Source organism: Perognathus longimembris, chromosome 1 (assembly GCF_023159225.1).
Source record: "Perognathus longimembris pacificus isolate PPM17 chromosome 1, ASM2315922v1, whole genome shotgun sequence".
Classification (NCBI taxonomy): Eukaryota; Metazoa; Chordata; class Mammalia; order Rodentia; family Heteromyidae; genus Perognathus; species Perognathus longimembris.
The window spans coordinates 75,798,274-75,815,177 of NC_063161.1; the positions used below are offsets into that span (position 1 = coordinate 75,798,274).

Sequence of the window (16,904 nt, forward strand, 5' to 3'; positions counted from 1 at the left end):
CCTAGAATGGCATTGGAAGGTACTTGCTTCAACTTCTGATTAGGGGGTGGGAATGGCCATGTCACTGTGGCACCCATGGCCTGAAGGTAACTGATGACAGATGGTAACAGCAGCCGTTGCAGCCTAACAGGACTGAGGTTAGACATGTGACCTTGTCACTTACGCTTCTGTTCCTGGTAGCCTAGCGGCTGTGTGTGTGTGTGTATGTTAAGGTGTCCTCAAGGTCGGGAATGGAGGCTGTGCTGCACGTAGGGCTGGCCTTGCATGGCAGGGCCTGTGTTTCTTCTCATGGGTGAGAGCCCACAGCTTCCTCACGGCCTGGAGTGCCAGCCAGAGCATAGAGCATGTGCAGAAGAGCCAGACTTCTTGATGAAGCCCATCAGAAATCTTACTTTCCAAACTAAACAGCCATAGAGCTGGCAGTATGACCCAAGTAGCCTAGCAATCAAGGCCCTCATTATTACCCAAGAAGGGGGAGAAAATACACACACACACACACACACACACACACACGAAGGGGGAGAAAATACACACACACACACACGCACGCCATTTTGTTTTGAGTTTGAGCTAGTAGTCCCTGCTTCAACAGGTTTCATATTTATGGGCTGATGTCAGATGGAGGAGCTCTCAGCTCTTCTCAGATGCACGCCTGGCACTACAGAGATCAGCCCCAGGACAGAATGTTTCAGAATTGACCCAAAGTCAGCTATCATGTCACTTCCTACTTCCACCTAGGCTGTGCTGGGAGGTGGTATCTCACACCTGTGATCCTAGCTACTCAGAAGGCTGAGATCCAAAGGATCACAGTTTGAAGCCAGCATGGCAAAAAGCAGGGATGGAGGTGTGGCTCAAGGGTTAGGTTCTTTGCATAGAGAGAGAGTCTCCCAATTTTCTTTCTTTCTTTCTTTCTTTTTTTTTTTTTGGCCAGTCCTGGGGCTTGGACTCAGGGCCCAAGCACTGTCCCTGGCTTCTTTTTGCTCCAGGCTAGCATTCTGGCATTTGAGCCACAGCACCACTTCTGGCCATTTTCTGCATATGTGGTGCTGGGGAATTGAACCCAGGGCCTCATGTATACGAGGCAAGCACTCTTGCCACTAGGCCATATCTCCAGCCCCTCTCCCAATTTTCTTTCTGGGCTGAGCTGAAACCATGATTCTCGTAGTCTCAGTCTCCCACATAATTTAGGATGACAGGCAGTCTGTCACTGCCTCTAACTATGGGTTGAGAAGAGGGTGGCTCATGAACTTTCCTACCTGGGCTGGCCTCCACCTGCATGAAGTAGCTAGGATCAGAGGCATAAGCCACCTCAACCTGGCTATTTTCACTTTGTTTTTTATATAGGGACTCACTTTATCCTGACTGGTGTTGAACTTGAGATCTTCCTGCCTTTACCTGCTGGGCAGGTAATACCATGCCTGGTATTACAGACATGTGCCACCATGTCTAACTGCTTACCAGTTCTTTCTAATTAGGAAGACAGCCTCTTATTTAATAGTTACAATGACGGGCTGGGACCATGGCCTAGTGGTAAGAGTGCTTGCCTCCTATACATGAAGCCCTGGGTTGGATTCCCCAGCACCACATATATAGAAAATGGCCAGAGGTGGCGCTGTGGCTCAAGTGGCAGAGTGCTAGCCTTGAGCAAAGTGAAGCCAGGGACAGTGCTCAGGCCCTGAGTCCAAGGCCCAGGACTGGCAAAAAAAAAAAAAAAAAAAAAAGTTACAATGTGCCACTTGGTTAAAAGTCTTATTATACTCATTAACAATTGACATGAGAACATATTTGCAGTATATAAATCAGTTTACAGAATATATGAACTTAGGGCTGAGAATGTGGCTTCGTGGTAGAATGCTTGCCTAGCATACACAAAGCTCTGGGTTTGATTCCTCAGCACTACATAAACAGAAAAGGCCAGAAGTGGCGCTGTGGCTCAAGTGCCAGCCTTGAGCAAAAAGAAGCCAGGGAGTGTTCAGGCGCTGAATCCAAGCCCCTGAATATGTGAACTTAGAAATTAATCAAAAGACATTCAAAAAATAAGTCATGCTCATCAGAAAATGAACAGAACATAAAATGGCCAATACATATGAGCAGATTCCCAGTCTTAAGTGGTAAGCAGGGAAATTAACATGGTACTGGATCTCCCATTCTGTCACCCATACTCCAGAATGACACAACAGGAAGTAGGCTTTGATGAGGAGGAGCCAGTTGTCACATTATGTGCATTGGTGCGTCCCCTGTTGAGAAAATAAAATATAAAATGGTCTCATTGCTCAGCAATTATAAAACTAAAATGACATTTTCAAGGATACCTACCATTCCCTACCCCCACCCCCAAGACACCTCATATCCATCAGGAGTCTATTGCTTTCCCCAGGCCCAGGCAACCACCAGTCTATTTCATATGGACTTGAATGGCTGGGGATTCCACATAGGTGGAATCGTACAACAGTGTGCCTTGTATCTTCCTTTCATTTTCTCTAAATCCTTTATTGTTGGCGGGGGGGTGGGGGTGAGATACCAGTACTGAGCTTGAACTCAGGGCTTGAGTTTCAAATACACACACACACACACACACACACACACACACACACACACACATTGCTCTATGTAGTAGTTTTTTGATAAATCCAGGAACAGCTTGAAGAACCATCCAAAGGGGGTCTAGCTACCAGCTGTAAATTCATTATGTCTAAGCTTCTCCTGTGCCAGTGGTTGATCCTAGGATTCGTCTCCAGGAAGGACTGGGCACTGTGCTGCACTGGAGAATGCAGAACTCATCATTGCTGTTTAGGGGCACCTGGACCCTAGTGAACGTTGCCAGGACTTGGAGAGTTGGAGAGATGATGGAAATGAGTTTTTGTATGCTGTAACTTAAGAATGTTTTGGAGCTTGCTACAAGATCTTAAGTCACACTCCTAACCTTTTTGCTTTTAGCTTGTTTTTCAGATAGATTTGTGTACTTTTGATTGAGGCTAGCCTAAAACTATAATCTTCCTACCTCTACCTCCCAAATAAAAAACAGTAAAAATAGCAAGGTAGCTGGGATTATGGCATGTACCACCATAACTAGCCCCATAATCTTATAATACCATAGTTTCCAGATGTGTTTTATTCACTTTTTAATTGGGCTTGGCATGGTAGCACACATCTGTAATCCCATCTACTTAGGAGGTGGAGATTGGGAGGATCATAATTTGAGGCCAGCCTAGTTAAGAAAAAAAAAAAAAGTCACTGAGACCCTGTCTCAGCAAAGAAGCCATACGTGGTGCTTCACATCTGATATCCCAGCTATGTGGGAGGCAGAGATGGGAGGATCAAGATCTTAGGGAGGTGGCCTAGGCAAAAAACAAGACTACCCAAAAACTAAAGCAAAACCAGCCAAGGGAGGGGGCCAGGAGTATGGTTCAAATGGTGGCATGTTTGCCGAGCAATCCTAAGACCTTGAGTTCAAAGCCAAGTGTCACACAGGTGGAGAGCAGACAATGACCTAACACGGATGTTGCCACAGGATTTATTGCAAAGTTAAAAAGTAAATAAATAAAAGCCCACACAACAGGTACTTTTCCTCCAGATTCCTTACTCCAGAAATAGTTTCTCTCAGGATTTCAGATGCTATGTGGTACTTTAATTTGCCCATGATGAGACTAGAAAAGAAAAAAGGAATGCTGGGAGCCAGTGGCGCATGCCTGTAGTCCTGCTCAGGAGGCTGAAGTCTGAGGATCACAATTTGAAGCCAACCTGGGCAGGAAAGTCTGTGAGATTATCTCCAACTAACCACCAAAAGGCCAGAGTGCCATAACGCTCCAGAAGGCACTGTCCCAGCCATGCCTATATTAGACAACTTTCTGGACCTTTTTGCCATCACAAGCCTCAGCAGTCATTTTCACCCAGGCCAATGGTGGAGCCCTTCCCTGGGTAGCCCAGCAGAAGGCCTGGGATTGGTGCAAACACAGCTCTTCATTTGCATGGAGGTCACCATGATTGGTGTGGAGTCCTTCATTTACATGAAGGTCTTCCATAATTGGTGCAAACACCTTTGCCACACATCCCTGTGGACTATATATAAAAAGGCTGTTCAACTCACTTTTGGAGTCAATAGGTAGCACCTTCCTATACTACCTGTATCCTTAGGTGCAAAAAGTGAGGAGCCAGCTGAGCCAGTAACACCAAGAGGAGGCAGCACTGACTGTGGACAAGGAAGCAAAGCAGTACCTGCCATGGTCACAGCAGTGGTGAGAAGATGATCAAACTAAATCTCCAGCTTCCTTCCCAGGGAGCAGGTTGATGTCACATGACTCAACACCTCAATCCAAATCACTTGGACAGCATGGTGGGGTGGGCCTCATATCTGGAAGCTGTTTGGAGACTTTACCAAGAGTTACCTTTCTTCCTTCCACAAGAAAGAAAAGAGGAAGGTACCTGTGCCACAGGAAGGGAAGGACATTTGTCTTTGCCCTGGATTCTTGCAATAGGCCTTCTAAAACCTTGGGATGTCCACAGTAAATCGGTGAATCTTTGTTGTGCACTTATGCTAATGAGCTAATGAGTTGCCAGACATTTGCTAGGCACTCATCACCTGAGCTATGCAATCTCACACAGGATTGTTTATACAAGGTAGAAGGAGAGGACAAGTGTGCATATTAATAGGTATATCTTAAGCTATATCTTTTTTTTTTTTTTGCTCAAGGCTAGCACTGCCAACTTGAGCCACAGCACTACTTCTGGCCTTTTCTATATATGTGGTGCTGAGGAATCGAACCCAGGGCTTCATGTATAGGAGACAAGCACTCTTGCCACTAGGCCATATTCCTAGACCCTTAAGCTGTATCTTAAACTGTGAACCTGCCATCCTGGCAACATAGGAGGCTGAGATTAGGAGGATTGTGGTTCTAGGCCAGCCAAGGCAAAAAAACAACAACAATCCAACACCCAACTTTGTGAGATTTTATCTTAATGGAAGAAGCTGGGCATGGTGGTGGTATGTGCTTATTAGAAGGAAGAAGCTGGGCATGGTGGTGGTGTGTGCTTGTTAGATGTGATTAGACATAAAATAAGTGGATTGTGATCCAGGCACAAAGTGAAAAATCTGAAAACCTGCAAAAAAAAAGGGATAGAGGCATGACTGTGCAGTAGAGTGCCTACCTAGCAAACTCAAGGCTCTGAGTTCAATCCCAGTTCCCAGTACAAAAAAAAAAAGAAAGAAAGAAAAGGGGTGGGGTGGGGGGAGTGCTTGAATTTATGGCCTGAGCACTGTTCCTGAGCTCTTTTGCTCAAGGCTGGCACTCTGCCACTTGAGCCACAGCTCCACTTCTGGCTTTTTGTGGTTAATTGGAGATAAGAGTCTCTTGGACTTTCTTGCCCACAATGGCTTCAAACTGTGATTCTCAGATCTTAGATTCCTGATAGCAGGGATTACAGGGTTGAACCACAGGTGCCCCACCAAATGAGGAAGATGGTCAGGTTAGTCTTTAGCAGGAGACTCCTACCCAGGCAAGAAACATCCAGAAAAAGAAAGAAGCCACGAGAGGTGTAAGGTTTATTAAAGTAGGTAGCCAATAAAGGAGATCACCATGAGGTAATCGGGCAGGAGAGAAAAATTTATTCCGAAACTGTCCGACACTCCACCAGGCCAAGCCTTATCTAGGGCAGGCGGGGAAGGGGGAAGTATGGCCTGGTAAGGGGAGGTGTCCCGCCTCCAGGTATGCCGGTTACCTAGGTAACACAGGTACTGGGCGGAGACTTTAGACAGGCTGGCCAACCGCTAGGAGCCCTCCCGGGGGCGGGCCTTACAAGAGGCCAAGGCCCAGAGCAGGGGTGGGGGTGGGGGTGGGGGTGGAACTACTGGAAGAGCAGAGCTCAGGGTGGGCCTGACCGCCTTGCCTGTGGGTGAAGGCAAGGGAGGCACAGAGAAGGACCCGCCCACCCTGCCCGTTCAGGAAGGTGGCTGGGATGGCCAGTTGGGTCTATTTGGGTCACAGCAGCTGACATGGCTGGCACAAATTCCCCACCTGCCTGGCCCGGCCTTGCGCGCTCAGAGGACCAGGAGGAGGGGTCCGAAGTCAGCACCCCTGGGGTCTTCTGGTTTCATCTAATTGCTAATTAGCCACAATTTGCACCCCTGCCAGGGTCGCCCTGAGGCCAAGTCGGCCTTTCTTGGAGGTGGTGGCGGTAGGCGCCCTGCCAGGAGCCGGGTCCCCAGCTGCGCCCCAGCTGCGCCCCAGCCGCGAGTAGAGGCGCGCGCACCGGGGATGCGCCCCGGGACGCCGGCGGGGGGGGGTCACCCGGTCCCTGGCCACCCGGTGAGTGCCTGGGTCCGGAAGGGTTAAGCCCACCGAGCTGGCGGCGGCCTAGAGAGGTGGCGGTGGCGGCGGCGGCCGCAGAGGCGGCGGGGGGCGGCGGGCGGCGGCGGGGGGCCCGGGCGCGGGGGGCGCGGCGGGCGGCGGGGGCGGGGGACAGGATGCGGATGCCGGGGGGACTTCCTGTGCCGGCCCCCGCGCCCCCGCCCCGGCCCGGCCGCTGCCCGCAAAGACGCGCGCACGGGTGGGCGGGCGAGCGAACGGGGACCCGGCCGGGCGGCGGCGCCCGCCCCCCGCCCTGGCCGCTGAGGTGCCGCCCGGGCCGCCCCGGGGCTCCGGGCACCTGTGGCCTGCTGTCATCCACGAGCCGCGTCTCCCGGGCCACCCCACGGGACCGATCGAGGGCTCCGGCCGAGGCCCTGCTGCGCGTCGCCACGGTCCTCCCCGGCCAGCCTTGAGCCCCGCGCCCGATCCCGGGCTTTGCCTCCCGGCCCGGTTCCCCAACGGAGGGTCTCCGCCAACTTCGTCCCGGGACTCCCCTCCGCCCCTTCTGTGCCCCCGGGCGACCTGGGCAGCGCTGACAGCTCCGTCCCTCTTCGGATCTGTCTGGATGGAGGCGCCTCCGGGAGGAGCAGGCTGAAAACCGTGGCCTCCACCTCGCAGCCTCCGCGGACCACACCTCCCCTGCTTGGAAAAATGCCGCACCAGGTGAGGCCCGGGGGACCTGCGCTGAGCGCGGGGACGCCTCCTTCCCGAGGGCCAGCGGGAGCCAGTCAGCCTGGGTACCCCAGTGCGAAGGCCTGGACCCGGAGCTACCTCTGCAGGGTGGACTCTGGGGAGCACAGGCCTGCAGGTGGCACCTGCCTTGGGGTACAGTGCTCTGGACTGCTTGCTTTTCAGGGAGCTGGGTTGGCCTGCTGGTGGCCTTAGAAAGGCTAGGCAAGCCTCTACAACAGTCTGGGAGGCAGGAGGCCCTGGATACTGGCAGAACTGGCTTTGGAAGGGCACAGGGGAATGTGACACAGATGGCCTCTCTTTTAGAACCCCAAATGTTCCCTGACTCCAGCTCCTTGCCCTGTGAGTGGCTGGATTTCAATAAGAAGCAGCCAGGTGGTGGAGCCTTGTGAATACTGTTTGTTTTGTACCCGTAACTGGTCTAGAACTCAGGGCCTCACCTCTCTCTCTGGCCTTTTTCACTCAAGGCTGGTACTCTACCACTTGAGTCATGCCTCTAGTCCAACGTTTTGCTGATCAATTGGGGATGAAGTCTCACAGGCTTTTCTGCCTGGGCTAGCTTCAAACCTCAACCATCAAAGTCTCCATCTCTTGAGAAACTAGGAATATAGGCATGAGCTACCAGCACCTGGATCCCACTGCTGTTCTAAGAGCAGTCTGCCCTGGAGACACCACCTCCCCCCTGAACAGCTTCCTTCTTTCCTCGCAGCACAGCCAGCTACCCTCGATCCTGGAGTGACTTCTAGGATGGAGCTGGTGCCAGCCACAGAGACCATGGTGTTGGAATTGCGAAGGCTTGAGGATGGAGGCCCAGGGACTGGCCCCCAGTCAGGTGAGGGCTGGGGTTGGGGGTCACAGCCCTGGGGTGGAGCCTTGACAGAGCCTTAGTATTACTGTGGCAGAGAGAGCCTCCCGGGGCATCTACTCACACCTGCCCACTTGAGTTGCTTTGAGTCAATGCCTACAGCTTTGTCCTCTGGTTTTGTCAGGCTAAGTTCTTGCACTTGCTGCTGGTGTGGTGTGAGGGGCTTCCTGACCCCACCCCCACACACACCTGGCACCTGTGATGGGTTGAAGCTGAGGCCCAGTTGCTCCAGTAGATAGGTGGCCTCCACCACTCTTCTCTCACCTGCCTCTGGCTCTGATCCCAGTTCCTAGATGGAGATGGACAGAAGGGCTCTGCCTTGCCCCATGACATTTTTCCCTGTGGCTTCTACCCTTTTCCATACCTCCTTGACCTCTTCCCCCATCTGTTTTCTTCTGTCTGGGGCCCAGAGATGCCTACCCTTCCAGGCTGTTCCTCCTTGGAGATTCACTATAGGGTGGCCAGCTCATGACAGCCAGTTTCCCATTCTGTGTTCAGTGAGGGCCTGTGGCAGCACAGTGGCTCTGAGTTTATTAAAGAGCTGGAGGTGGGTCCCTGGTGGCTCACACCTATAATTCTAGCTACTCAGGAGGCTGAGATCTGAGGATCATGGTTCAAAGCCAGCCTGGACAGGAAAGTCCGTGAGAGTTTTATCTCTGATTAAGCACCAAGAGCCAGAAGTAGAAGTATGACTCAAGTGGTAGAGAACAAGCCTAAGCAAAAAAGCCAAGCAAGAGGACAAGGCCCTGAGTTCAAACTCCAGTATCAGAACTTAAAAAACAAAAATGGAATTGGAGAAGTTCAGGGGTCAGACTGGATGGAACCTATAGATTAAATAAAGATTCTTCTTCCTATTTGTAAACTTCATAGAAATCTCCTCTCTCTCTCTCTCTCTCCCCCACTCCTCTCCCCTCTCTCCCTCTCTCCCTCTCTCTCTCTCTCCCCCCCCTCCCCTCTCTCCCTCTCTTCCTCTCCACCCGCACCTCAGGGCCTGAGCACTGTCCCTGGACTCTTTTTGCTCAAGGCTAGCACTCTACCACTTGAGCCACAGCGCCACTTCCAGCTTTTTTGTTTTGTTTTGTTTATGTGGTGCTGAGGAATTGAACCCAGGGCTTCATGCATGCTAGGCAAGCACTCTACCACTAAGCTGCATTCCCAGTCCAACAGAAATTTCTCAAGGGTATACAGACAACATTTAACTGCATGTTTACTAAAATTCCCTTCTTGAAAATGCTGGTATTGCTGCCCCGGAAAGTCAGAGTGGAGAGGGGGCACTGGTGGCTCACACTTATAATCCTAGCTACTCAGGAGGCTGAGATCTGGGGATTGTGGTTCTCAGGCTGGGCAAGAAAGTCCTTGAGACTCTTATCTCCACCTAACCACCTAAAAGCCAGAAGTGTAGCGGTGGCTCAAAGTGGTCAAGCACTATCCTTGAACAAAATAACTCAGTGATAGCACTCGGATCCTGAGTTCAACACCCAGTACTGGTGGAGGGAGGGAAAGGAAGGAAGAAGGGAGGGAGAGAGGGAAGAAGGAAGGAAAGAAGGAAGGATGGAAGGATCAAGGAAGTAAAATCCAGAGTAGCCCATGTGGCAAATAGACATGAATAGATTCATAGGGGTATGATCTATCTGGAGGAGGCAGGAGTAGAGGATGTCTAAGAGCCAATGGACTGTTAATGTGGGCAGGTTTTTAGGTCTCCATCCACTATCCCAATGCGTAAAATGTTTCATGAAAAGTGAATTCACTGATTATGTAATCACTGATTATATATGGGTCCCAAATGAGGTAGAGTGCTTGCTTAGCATGCATGAGGCCCTGGGCTCAATTCCTCAGTACCACATCAACAAAAAAACAATAATAAATACACACACACACACACACACACACACACACACACACACACTTATGAGCTTAGGAGGCTGAGGTCTGAGGGTCCTGGTATGCAGCCAGCCTGGGCAGAAAAATCTGAAAGACTCTTACTTCCAAATAACCAGCCAAAGCTGGAAATAGAAGCATAGCTGAAACGGTATGACACCAGCCTAGAGTAAAAACGCTGAATTCAAGTCCCAGTACCTGCACAAAAAAGAACAGGATTTTTTTATAATACAATATTAATACTCAGAATGAGAAACTGAATGTAGATTTTGTGTGGAAGGGAAAATGTTGCAGGAAGGTGTCTGCTGTGTTTCCAGGCACAACACTGGGTGCTATATTTATTCTAATTCTCATAATATCTCTGGGAAGGATATAGGAAGGACCTTTTGCAAAAGAGGTAGCCAGGGTTGTCAGGGGTGAAGCAATTGTCTGTGTTGACTTGAGGCCTGAAGTTAGCCCTTTACGTTCCTGAACATCACTCTATTGAGTTTTTTAATGAAAACAATTAGTATATTTCCAAACTCAAGAGCATTTACAAGCATCTGCCAGGTTCTGGAGACTATGCAGGGCCCCAAGCCTGTGGACCTGCCCTGAGGATGCCCGTCCCATCTGAAACCTGGCAGCCTCTCTGACACTTTGGTGATTGCTAGGCACTGTTTTGTGTGACAACCATTTCAGACAGCCACACAGAGATGCTTTATTATTAACCAGGCGTGGTGGTAAACTCATAATCCCGCTACTTGAGAGTCAGAGGTAGGAGGATCACAGTCCAATGCCTGCTGGGCAAAAGCATGAAACCCTATCTGAAAAACAAAGCCAAAAGGGCCAGAGACATGGTTCAAGTGGTACAACACTTGCCCAACAAGAACAAGGCTTTGAAATCAATATCAAACACTGCACAAATAACAATAACAACAAAGAAAAAAACCAAAATGTTGTACTTGTGCTAGTACTGGTGTTTGAAATCAGGACCTTGTGCTTTTGCTTGGCTTTTTCACTCACAATTGGTACTCTACCCCTCAAGTCATGCCTCAATCAAGTTCCAGCTTTTTTCTGGTTAACTGGATAAGGGTCTTGCAGGTTTACATGGCTGGCTCATCCCAAGTAGCTAAGATTGTAGGTGGGAGCCACCAGCACCCCCCAAAGGCATTACCATGTATAGAGAAGGTGGTTTTCATTTATTTAAGGTGTGACCATAGATAGGTCACTTTAGCATGGGGTTGATGGCTTGACAGTTGGGACAGCCAGTTCACTGACTTCCACTGGAAGAGTGTGGGCAGCCCTTGGCACCTGCAGTGGTATGGGTGCCAAGATCTAACCGCAGAGCTGTGTAAAGAGAGGGACAGAGGGTATAGGGAGCTGGGATCCCTAGGAATGAAGTGACCATAGTGTAGGTCCTTCCCTTGGCACTTCAGATTCTACCAGGTTGCCATTGTCACATGGCCTCATGCTTTTGGATCACTCCTTATTTTAACCTTGAACAGCAGGACATGGACAGGAGAGGAGTCGGGTCCTGGGAGCCACCTATAGCTCCTTCTCTCTGGCTTCCTGCCATCCCACTACAGGTGACAGTGGTGGCAGTGGTGGAAGTGACAGTCAGGAAGAGGCTCAGGAGGGGAGCAGCAGCCCACAACCACCAGCAGTCTCTGCCTCATTCCAGATCAGTACCATCACTGAGGAAGCCCAGCTGGGGCATCAGGATTTGCAACAGTCAAAGCAGCATCCAGAACTGCAACAGCCGCAGCATGAAGAGCCCCAAGAGCAGCAATCACAGAACCAACCAGAACTGCCACAAGAGGAGCAGGGGCACGATGGGCAGAAGCAGCTGTCTCTGCCACAGCAAGAACTGCAGGAAAGCCACCAATCCACACAACACCATGAACTGGAGACCCAGCTGCAGGTAATGCAAGAGCAGAGCCAGGAGCAAGTGCCAGAGCCACAGCTGTTGCAGCAGCAGCAGGAGCAAGTACAAATTCAACAGCTGCAGCAGCAAGAACAAGACCAACAACTGCCACAGGAACAGCCTCAGAAGCAAGAGCAACATCAGGGGCAGCAGCAACAGGAGCAATCAGAGCAGCAACAGGCACAAGATCACCAGTTGCCGCAGCAGCCAGAACAGAGTCAACAATTGCAACAGGAACAATTTCAGCAGCAAGAGCACCAGCTGTCACAGCCAGAGCAGCAGCAGCTACAGCAGCAGCAAGTGCAAGAACAAGTACCAGAGCAACAGCTGTTGTTACAGCAGCAAGTGCAGGAGCAGCTGCAGCAGGAACAGCTCCAACAGCAGCAAAGGCAGCAGCAGCAGCTGTCACTGCAGCAGCAAGAACAATTACAACAGCAGCAAGTGCAAGCGCAACAGCTGTTGCAGGAGCAGCTACAGCAGCAGCAGTTGCAGCAGCAGCTGTTGCTGCAGCCACAAGGGCAAGACCTCTTACAGCAGCAACTGCTCCATCAACAGCAACTGCTCCAGCAGCAGGAGCAGCTGCAGCAGCAACAGTTCCAGCAGCAACAGGAACAGCTTCAGCAGCAGCAGCTGCTGTTGCTGCAACAGCAGGAGCAGTTACAGCAGCAGCTACTGCAGCACCAGCAGCAGGCACAGCTGCAGCAGCAGTTCCTGCAGCAACAGCAGGCACACATACAGCAGCAGCTGTTGCTGCAGCAACAGCAGCAGGCACATATGCAGCAGCCGCCGCCGCCACCCCAGCCTCCACTGGACCCAGAGGAGGAGGAGGAGGTGGAACTGGAGCTCATGCCGGTGGACATGGGGTCCGAGCAGGAGCTGGAACAGCAGCAGCAGGAGCTGGAACGGCAGCAGGAGCTGGAGCGCCAGCAGGAGCAGCGGCAGCTGCAGCTGAAACTGCAGGAGCAGCTGCGGCAGCTGGAGAAGCATCTGGAGCAGCAGCAGCGGCTGGAGCAGGAGCAGCTGGAGCGGCAGGAGGTGCAGCTGGAGCTGACCCCGGTGGACTTGGGCGCGCCGCCGCCTCATGAGGTGCAGCTGGAGCTGACCCCGGTGCAACCGGAGCTGCAGCTGGAGCTGGTGCCGGCGGCGGGCGGCGGCGGCGGCGGGGCGGGCGTCCCGGGAGCCCCCGCCGCCGTGGTGGTGGCCCCTCCGGGCTACGTGGTGCTGCAGGAGCTCATGGTGCTGCCCGCCGCCGCCGTGAGCGCGCCGGCCGTCGTGGCCATCCCGGGCCCGGCGGGCAGCGCGGCGCTGGCCCCGGCCCGGCAGCGGCGGCGGCGGCGCGCGCGGGACCGGCCGACCATCTGCGGCGAGTGCGGCAAGGGCTTCAGCCGCAGCACGGACCTGGTGCGGCACCAGGCCACGCACACGGGCGAGCGGCCGCACCGCTGCGGCGAGTGCGGCAAGGGCTTCTCGCAGCACTCGAACCTGGTGACGCACCAGCGCATCCACACCGGCGAGAAGCCCTACATCTGCTCCTACTGCGGCAAGCGCTTCAGCGAGAGCTCGGCGCTGGTGCAGCACCAGCGCACGCACACCGGCGAGCGGCCCTACGCCTGCGCCGACTGCGGCAAGCGCTTCAGCGTCTCCTCCAACCTGCTGCGCCACCGCCGCACGCACTCGGGCGAGCGGCCCTACGCCTGCGAGGACTGCGGCGAGCGCTTCCGCCACAAGGCGCAGATCCGCCGCCACGAGCGCCAGCTGCACGGCGCCGGCCGCCCGCGGGGGCTGGGTCTGCTGCGCGCCCCGCCGGCCCCGGGGCCCGCGCCCGCCGACAGGGCCCCGCCGTGACGCGGGGAGCCCGGCCTGGAGGGGGGACGGCGACCTTGACACGCCCAGGCTGTGGCCTTGACCCCGACTCCAGGGCTTGATCCCTGTCTCTCTGGACATCCTTGAATATCCACGGGAAAGAAAAACTCCTGTCCTCCCCCAGACGTCCCGGATGTCTCGGGTTCATAGATTCACACACACACACACACACACACACACACACACACACACACACACCCTGTCCCCACCCCTCCACCCCCCAAATAAAATCTATCCCCAAGAGATCCGTCCCTGTGGCCAAAAACCGCGCGTGAGGAAACAGGCAGGGCAACAGGGCTGCCCAGTTTTGTCTTTTTCTTCTTCTTTTTCCTTTGAGAAAATTGGATTTAAAACCTGCCGTGTAAACGTTTGATGTAGACCAATCGCTAACCAGGGAGCAAAATACATACACCATGAGACACACTCGGAAAAAGATCGGATCAGAGTGGAAATTATTTCAAGAGAAAAATGGGGGATGGGGTGTGGGGGGGAACCCAAGTTGTACCCAGAACAGAGCAAGTCACTGATTCGTCCTGGGGCATTGATTGGCCTTGAAAAGTTCTTGCTGGGATGGAAGACCACCAGTGGAGATCACAGGTGGCTTACACCTGTAATCCTGACTATTCAGGAGGCTGAGATGTGAGGATAGAAGTTGGAGGCCATCCTGGAGAGCAAAGTCTGTGAGATTTACCTTTGATTAGAGTGGAGGTGTGGTTCAAGAGGTAGAATGCTAACCTTGAATGAAAAAGCTAAGGAAGATCACAAGACCCTGAGTTCAAGCCCCAGTGAGTGCTAAGTCCTTTTTTCAAGGCCTGCTCAGAAGTCCGGTCTAAGACCCTTGGGGCCCTGGGCAGTGGAGTCCAGTGGTGAGATTCTGCACTTAAGCTTCTTGCCCAGTAGTAGACTAGACTCACATAGGGGTCTGGTGTGGAAGGAGTGAGAGTTCTGTGAACTTGAAGGACATCTGGGTCATGCATGGAGGTCACTGAGTCCCTAGACACCTGCAGGCATGGCCTATATTCCTTTGCAGCTGTGCTCCCAACCTTTCCCAAGACCTTGCAGAGGTCTTAAGGTCAAAGTCTTTCTGGAATGTTCTTGCCCTCTGGATGCTAATACTGGGGCTTGAACTCAAGGCCTCATGCTCTTGCTTGCCTTTTTTCCCCTCAAGGCTTGTGCTTTACTACTTGAGTCACATGCCCACTTCCAGCTTTTTGTGGTGACAAGGGTTTCCTTACAGCTAGGTGAGATGACACATACCTGCCATCCTAGCTCCTTGGGAGGTATTAGTTGGAAGATCTCAGGCAGAGGCCAGCGTAGGCACAAATCCAAGACCCTATCTGACAAATAACCAAGCACGAAAGGGCTAGAGGCATGGCTCTAAGGCCTGCATTAAAGCATTAGTATTGCCAAAAAGAATGCTTCTTTACTCATAAGGACAAAACTCCAAAGACACCTAGCCAGAAGTCCTCTGGGGCTTACTCCTTTTGTTTCCGCTATGTCTTCTCTGCTGGCTTGCTAAACACAGGCAAGTTCCAGGGTCCATCCTGTGTCTCTTCCTTCTCTACCTAGCGCTGAGCCCAGTGCTTCTTCCAGCCCCTGGCTTTTTTTTTTTTTTTTTTTTTGCCAGTCCTGGGCCTTGGACTCAGGGCCTGAGCACTGTCCCTGGCTTCTTTTTGCTCAAGGCTAGCACTCTGCCACTTGAGTCACAGTGCCACTTCTGGCCATTTTCTGTATATGTGATGCTGGGGAATCGAACCCAGGGTTTCAAGTATATGAGGCAAGTGCTCTTGCCACTAGGCCATATCCCCAGCCCAGCCCCTGGCTTTTAAACGCCATCTATCATTAACTTATGCTACCTGTGGCATAGTGGCTCACACTCGTAATGCCCGCTACTTCCAGAAGCAAAAGTCAGGAGGATTGCAGCTCAAGGCCAGCCCAGGTAAAAAGTTAGGGACCCCCCCCCAAACCTGAACAAACAAGCTTGATTCTTCTCATCCCAGTTATGTGGAAGGGAAAGAGGACAGAGGTCAAGTCCATGCTGGCCCCAGGAAAAAAATATTGCGATCCTACTTGGAAAATAACTGAAGCAAACAGTACTGGGGTGTGGCTCAATGGTAAAGTGCCTGCCTAGCAAACATGAGGCCCTGAGTTCAAATCCCAGTACCAATCATCAAGAAAGAAGAGAGAAAGAATGCCAGGCACCGGTGGCTCATGCCTGTAATCCTAGCTCCTCGGGAGGCTGGGATCTGAGGATCATGGTTTGAAGTCCGTCCAGGCAGGAAAGTCCATGAGACTTGTCTACAATAAACTACCAAAAAAGACAGAAGTGGCGCTGTGGCTCAAGTGGTAGAGCTCTAGCCTTAAGCAAAAGATGCTCAGGGACAGGGCCCAGGCCCTGAGTTCAACCTCCTAGACCCATACCAAATCAATATAATAATAAAGAGAAAGAGGAAGGAGTGGGAATGCAGCCATAAAATTCAATGCCTATGCTACAAAATTAAGAAAATTGAAGGAAGGGGTGAGTTGGGAGGGCTGGGGGGAGAATGATGAAAGGGTGACCTTGATCAAGATGCATTGTATTCATAAACGACTTCACTGAACAGCAACTCCTTTGTACAACTACTTAAAGATAAAATAATTTTTAAAAAGAGAAAGAAATAAAGGAAAAGAACAAAAGAGTGTTAAAAACCAAATTTAAGAAAGAGACCTCAGTACAGAATTAACTCAATTCTGGGTTGGCATGGTTGAACATACCTGTGATCTCAGCTACATAGGAGGTAGAGGTAGGAAGATCTTGCTTCCAGACAAGTCCTGTGAAAAATTAGTGTGAGAGTGTCATCTGAAATATAACCTAAAGCAAAAAGAGCTGGTAGCGTGGGCTGGGAATGTGGCTCAGTGGTAGAGTGCTTGCTTAGCATGTATGAAACCCGGGGTTCAATTCCCCACTACTACATAAACAGAAAAAGCTGAAAGTGGCGCTGTGGCTCAAGTGCTGGCCTTGAGCAAAAAACAAAGCTCAGGGACAGTGCCCAGGTCCTGAGTTCAAGCCCCATGACTGCCAAAACAAACAAAAAAAGAACTGGGGGCATAGGTCAAGTGATAGTCTACCTAGAAAGCCCAAGGCACTGAATTAAAATCCTAGCAACACATACAGAACTGACTTGATTCTGCATACAACTCAGGACAAATGGAGATTTATAGTGAAGTTGCTGTGGGGGCAAATGTCAGGGGACAGGAAAATAGAGAAGAACATTCTGCTAAACAGAGTTAGGGTTCTTATGGAAGCTGGCTATGGGGGAAGGGATGTCACCTGGTTGGGGGGGTGGGGTGGGTAAGGCTTTAATCAGATACTAAGGATGGG

The 16,904-nt window shown here is 51.8% G+C and overlaps 1 protein-coding gene across 1 annotated transcript in view; it reads left to right on the forward strand.

Annotated features, from left to right (window-relative positions):
* The first annotated feature begins 7,781 nt into the window (after positions 1–7,781).
* LOC125351154 (zinc finger protein 316-like) overlaps positions 7,782–16,904 on the forward strand; it is a 37,187-nt gene continuing 28,064 nt past the window's right edge. Inside the window, exons 1-4 of the mRNA XM_048345870.1 lie at positions 7,782–7,854; positions 11,193–11,202; positions 11,350–11,704; positions 12,044–13,513. Of these exons, the coding sequence (XP_048201827.1) occupies positions 7,782–7,854; positions 11,193–11,202; positions 11,350–11,704; positions 12,044–13,513 (1,908 nt within the window). The remainder of the gene's footprint in view (positions 7,855–11,192; positions 11,203–11,349; positions 11,705–12,043; positions 13,514–16,904) is intronic.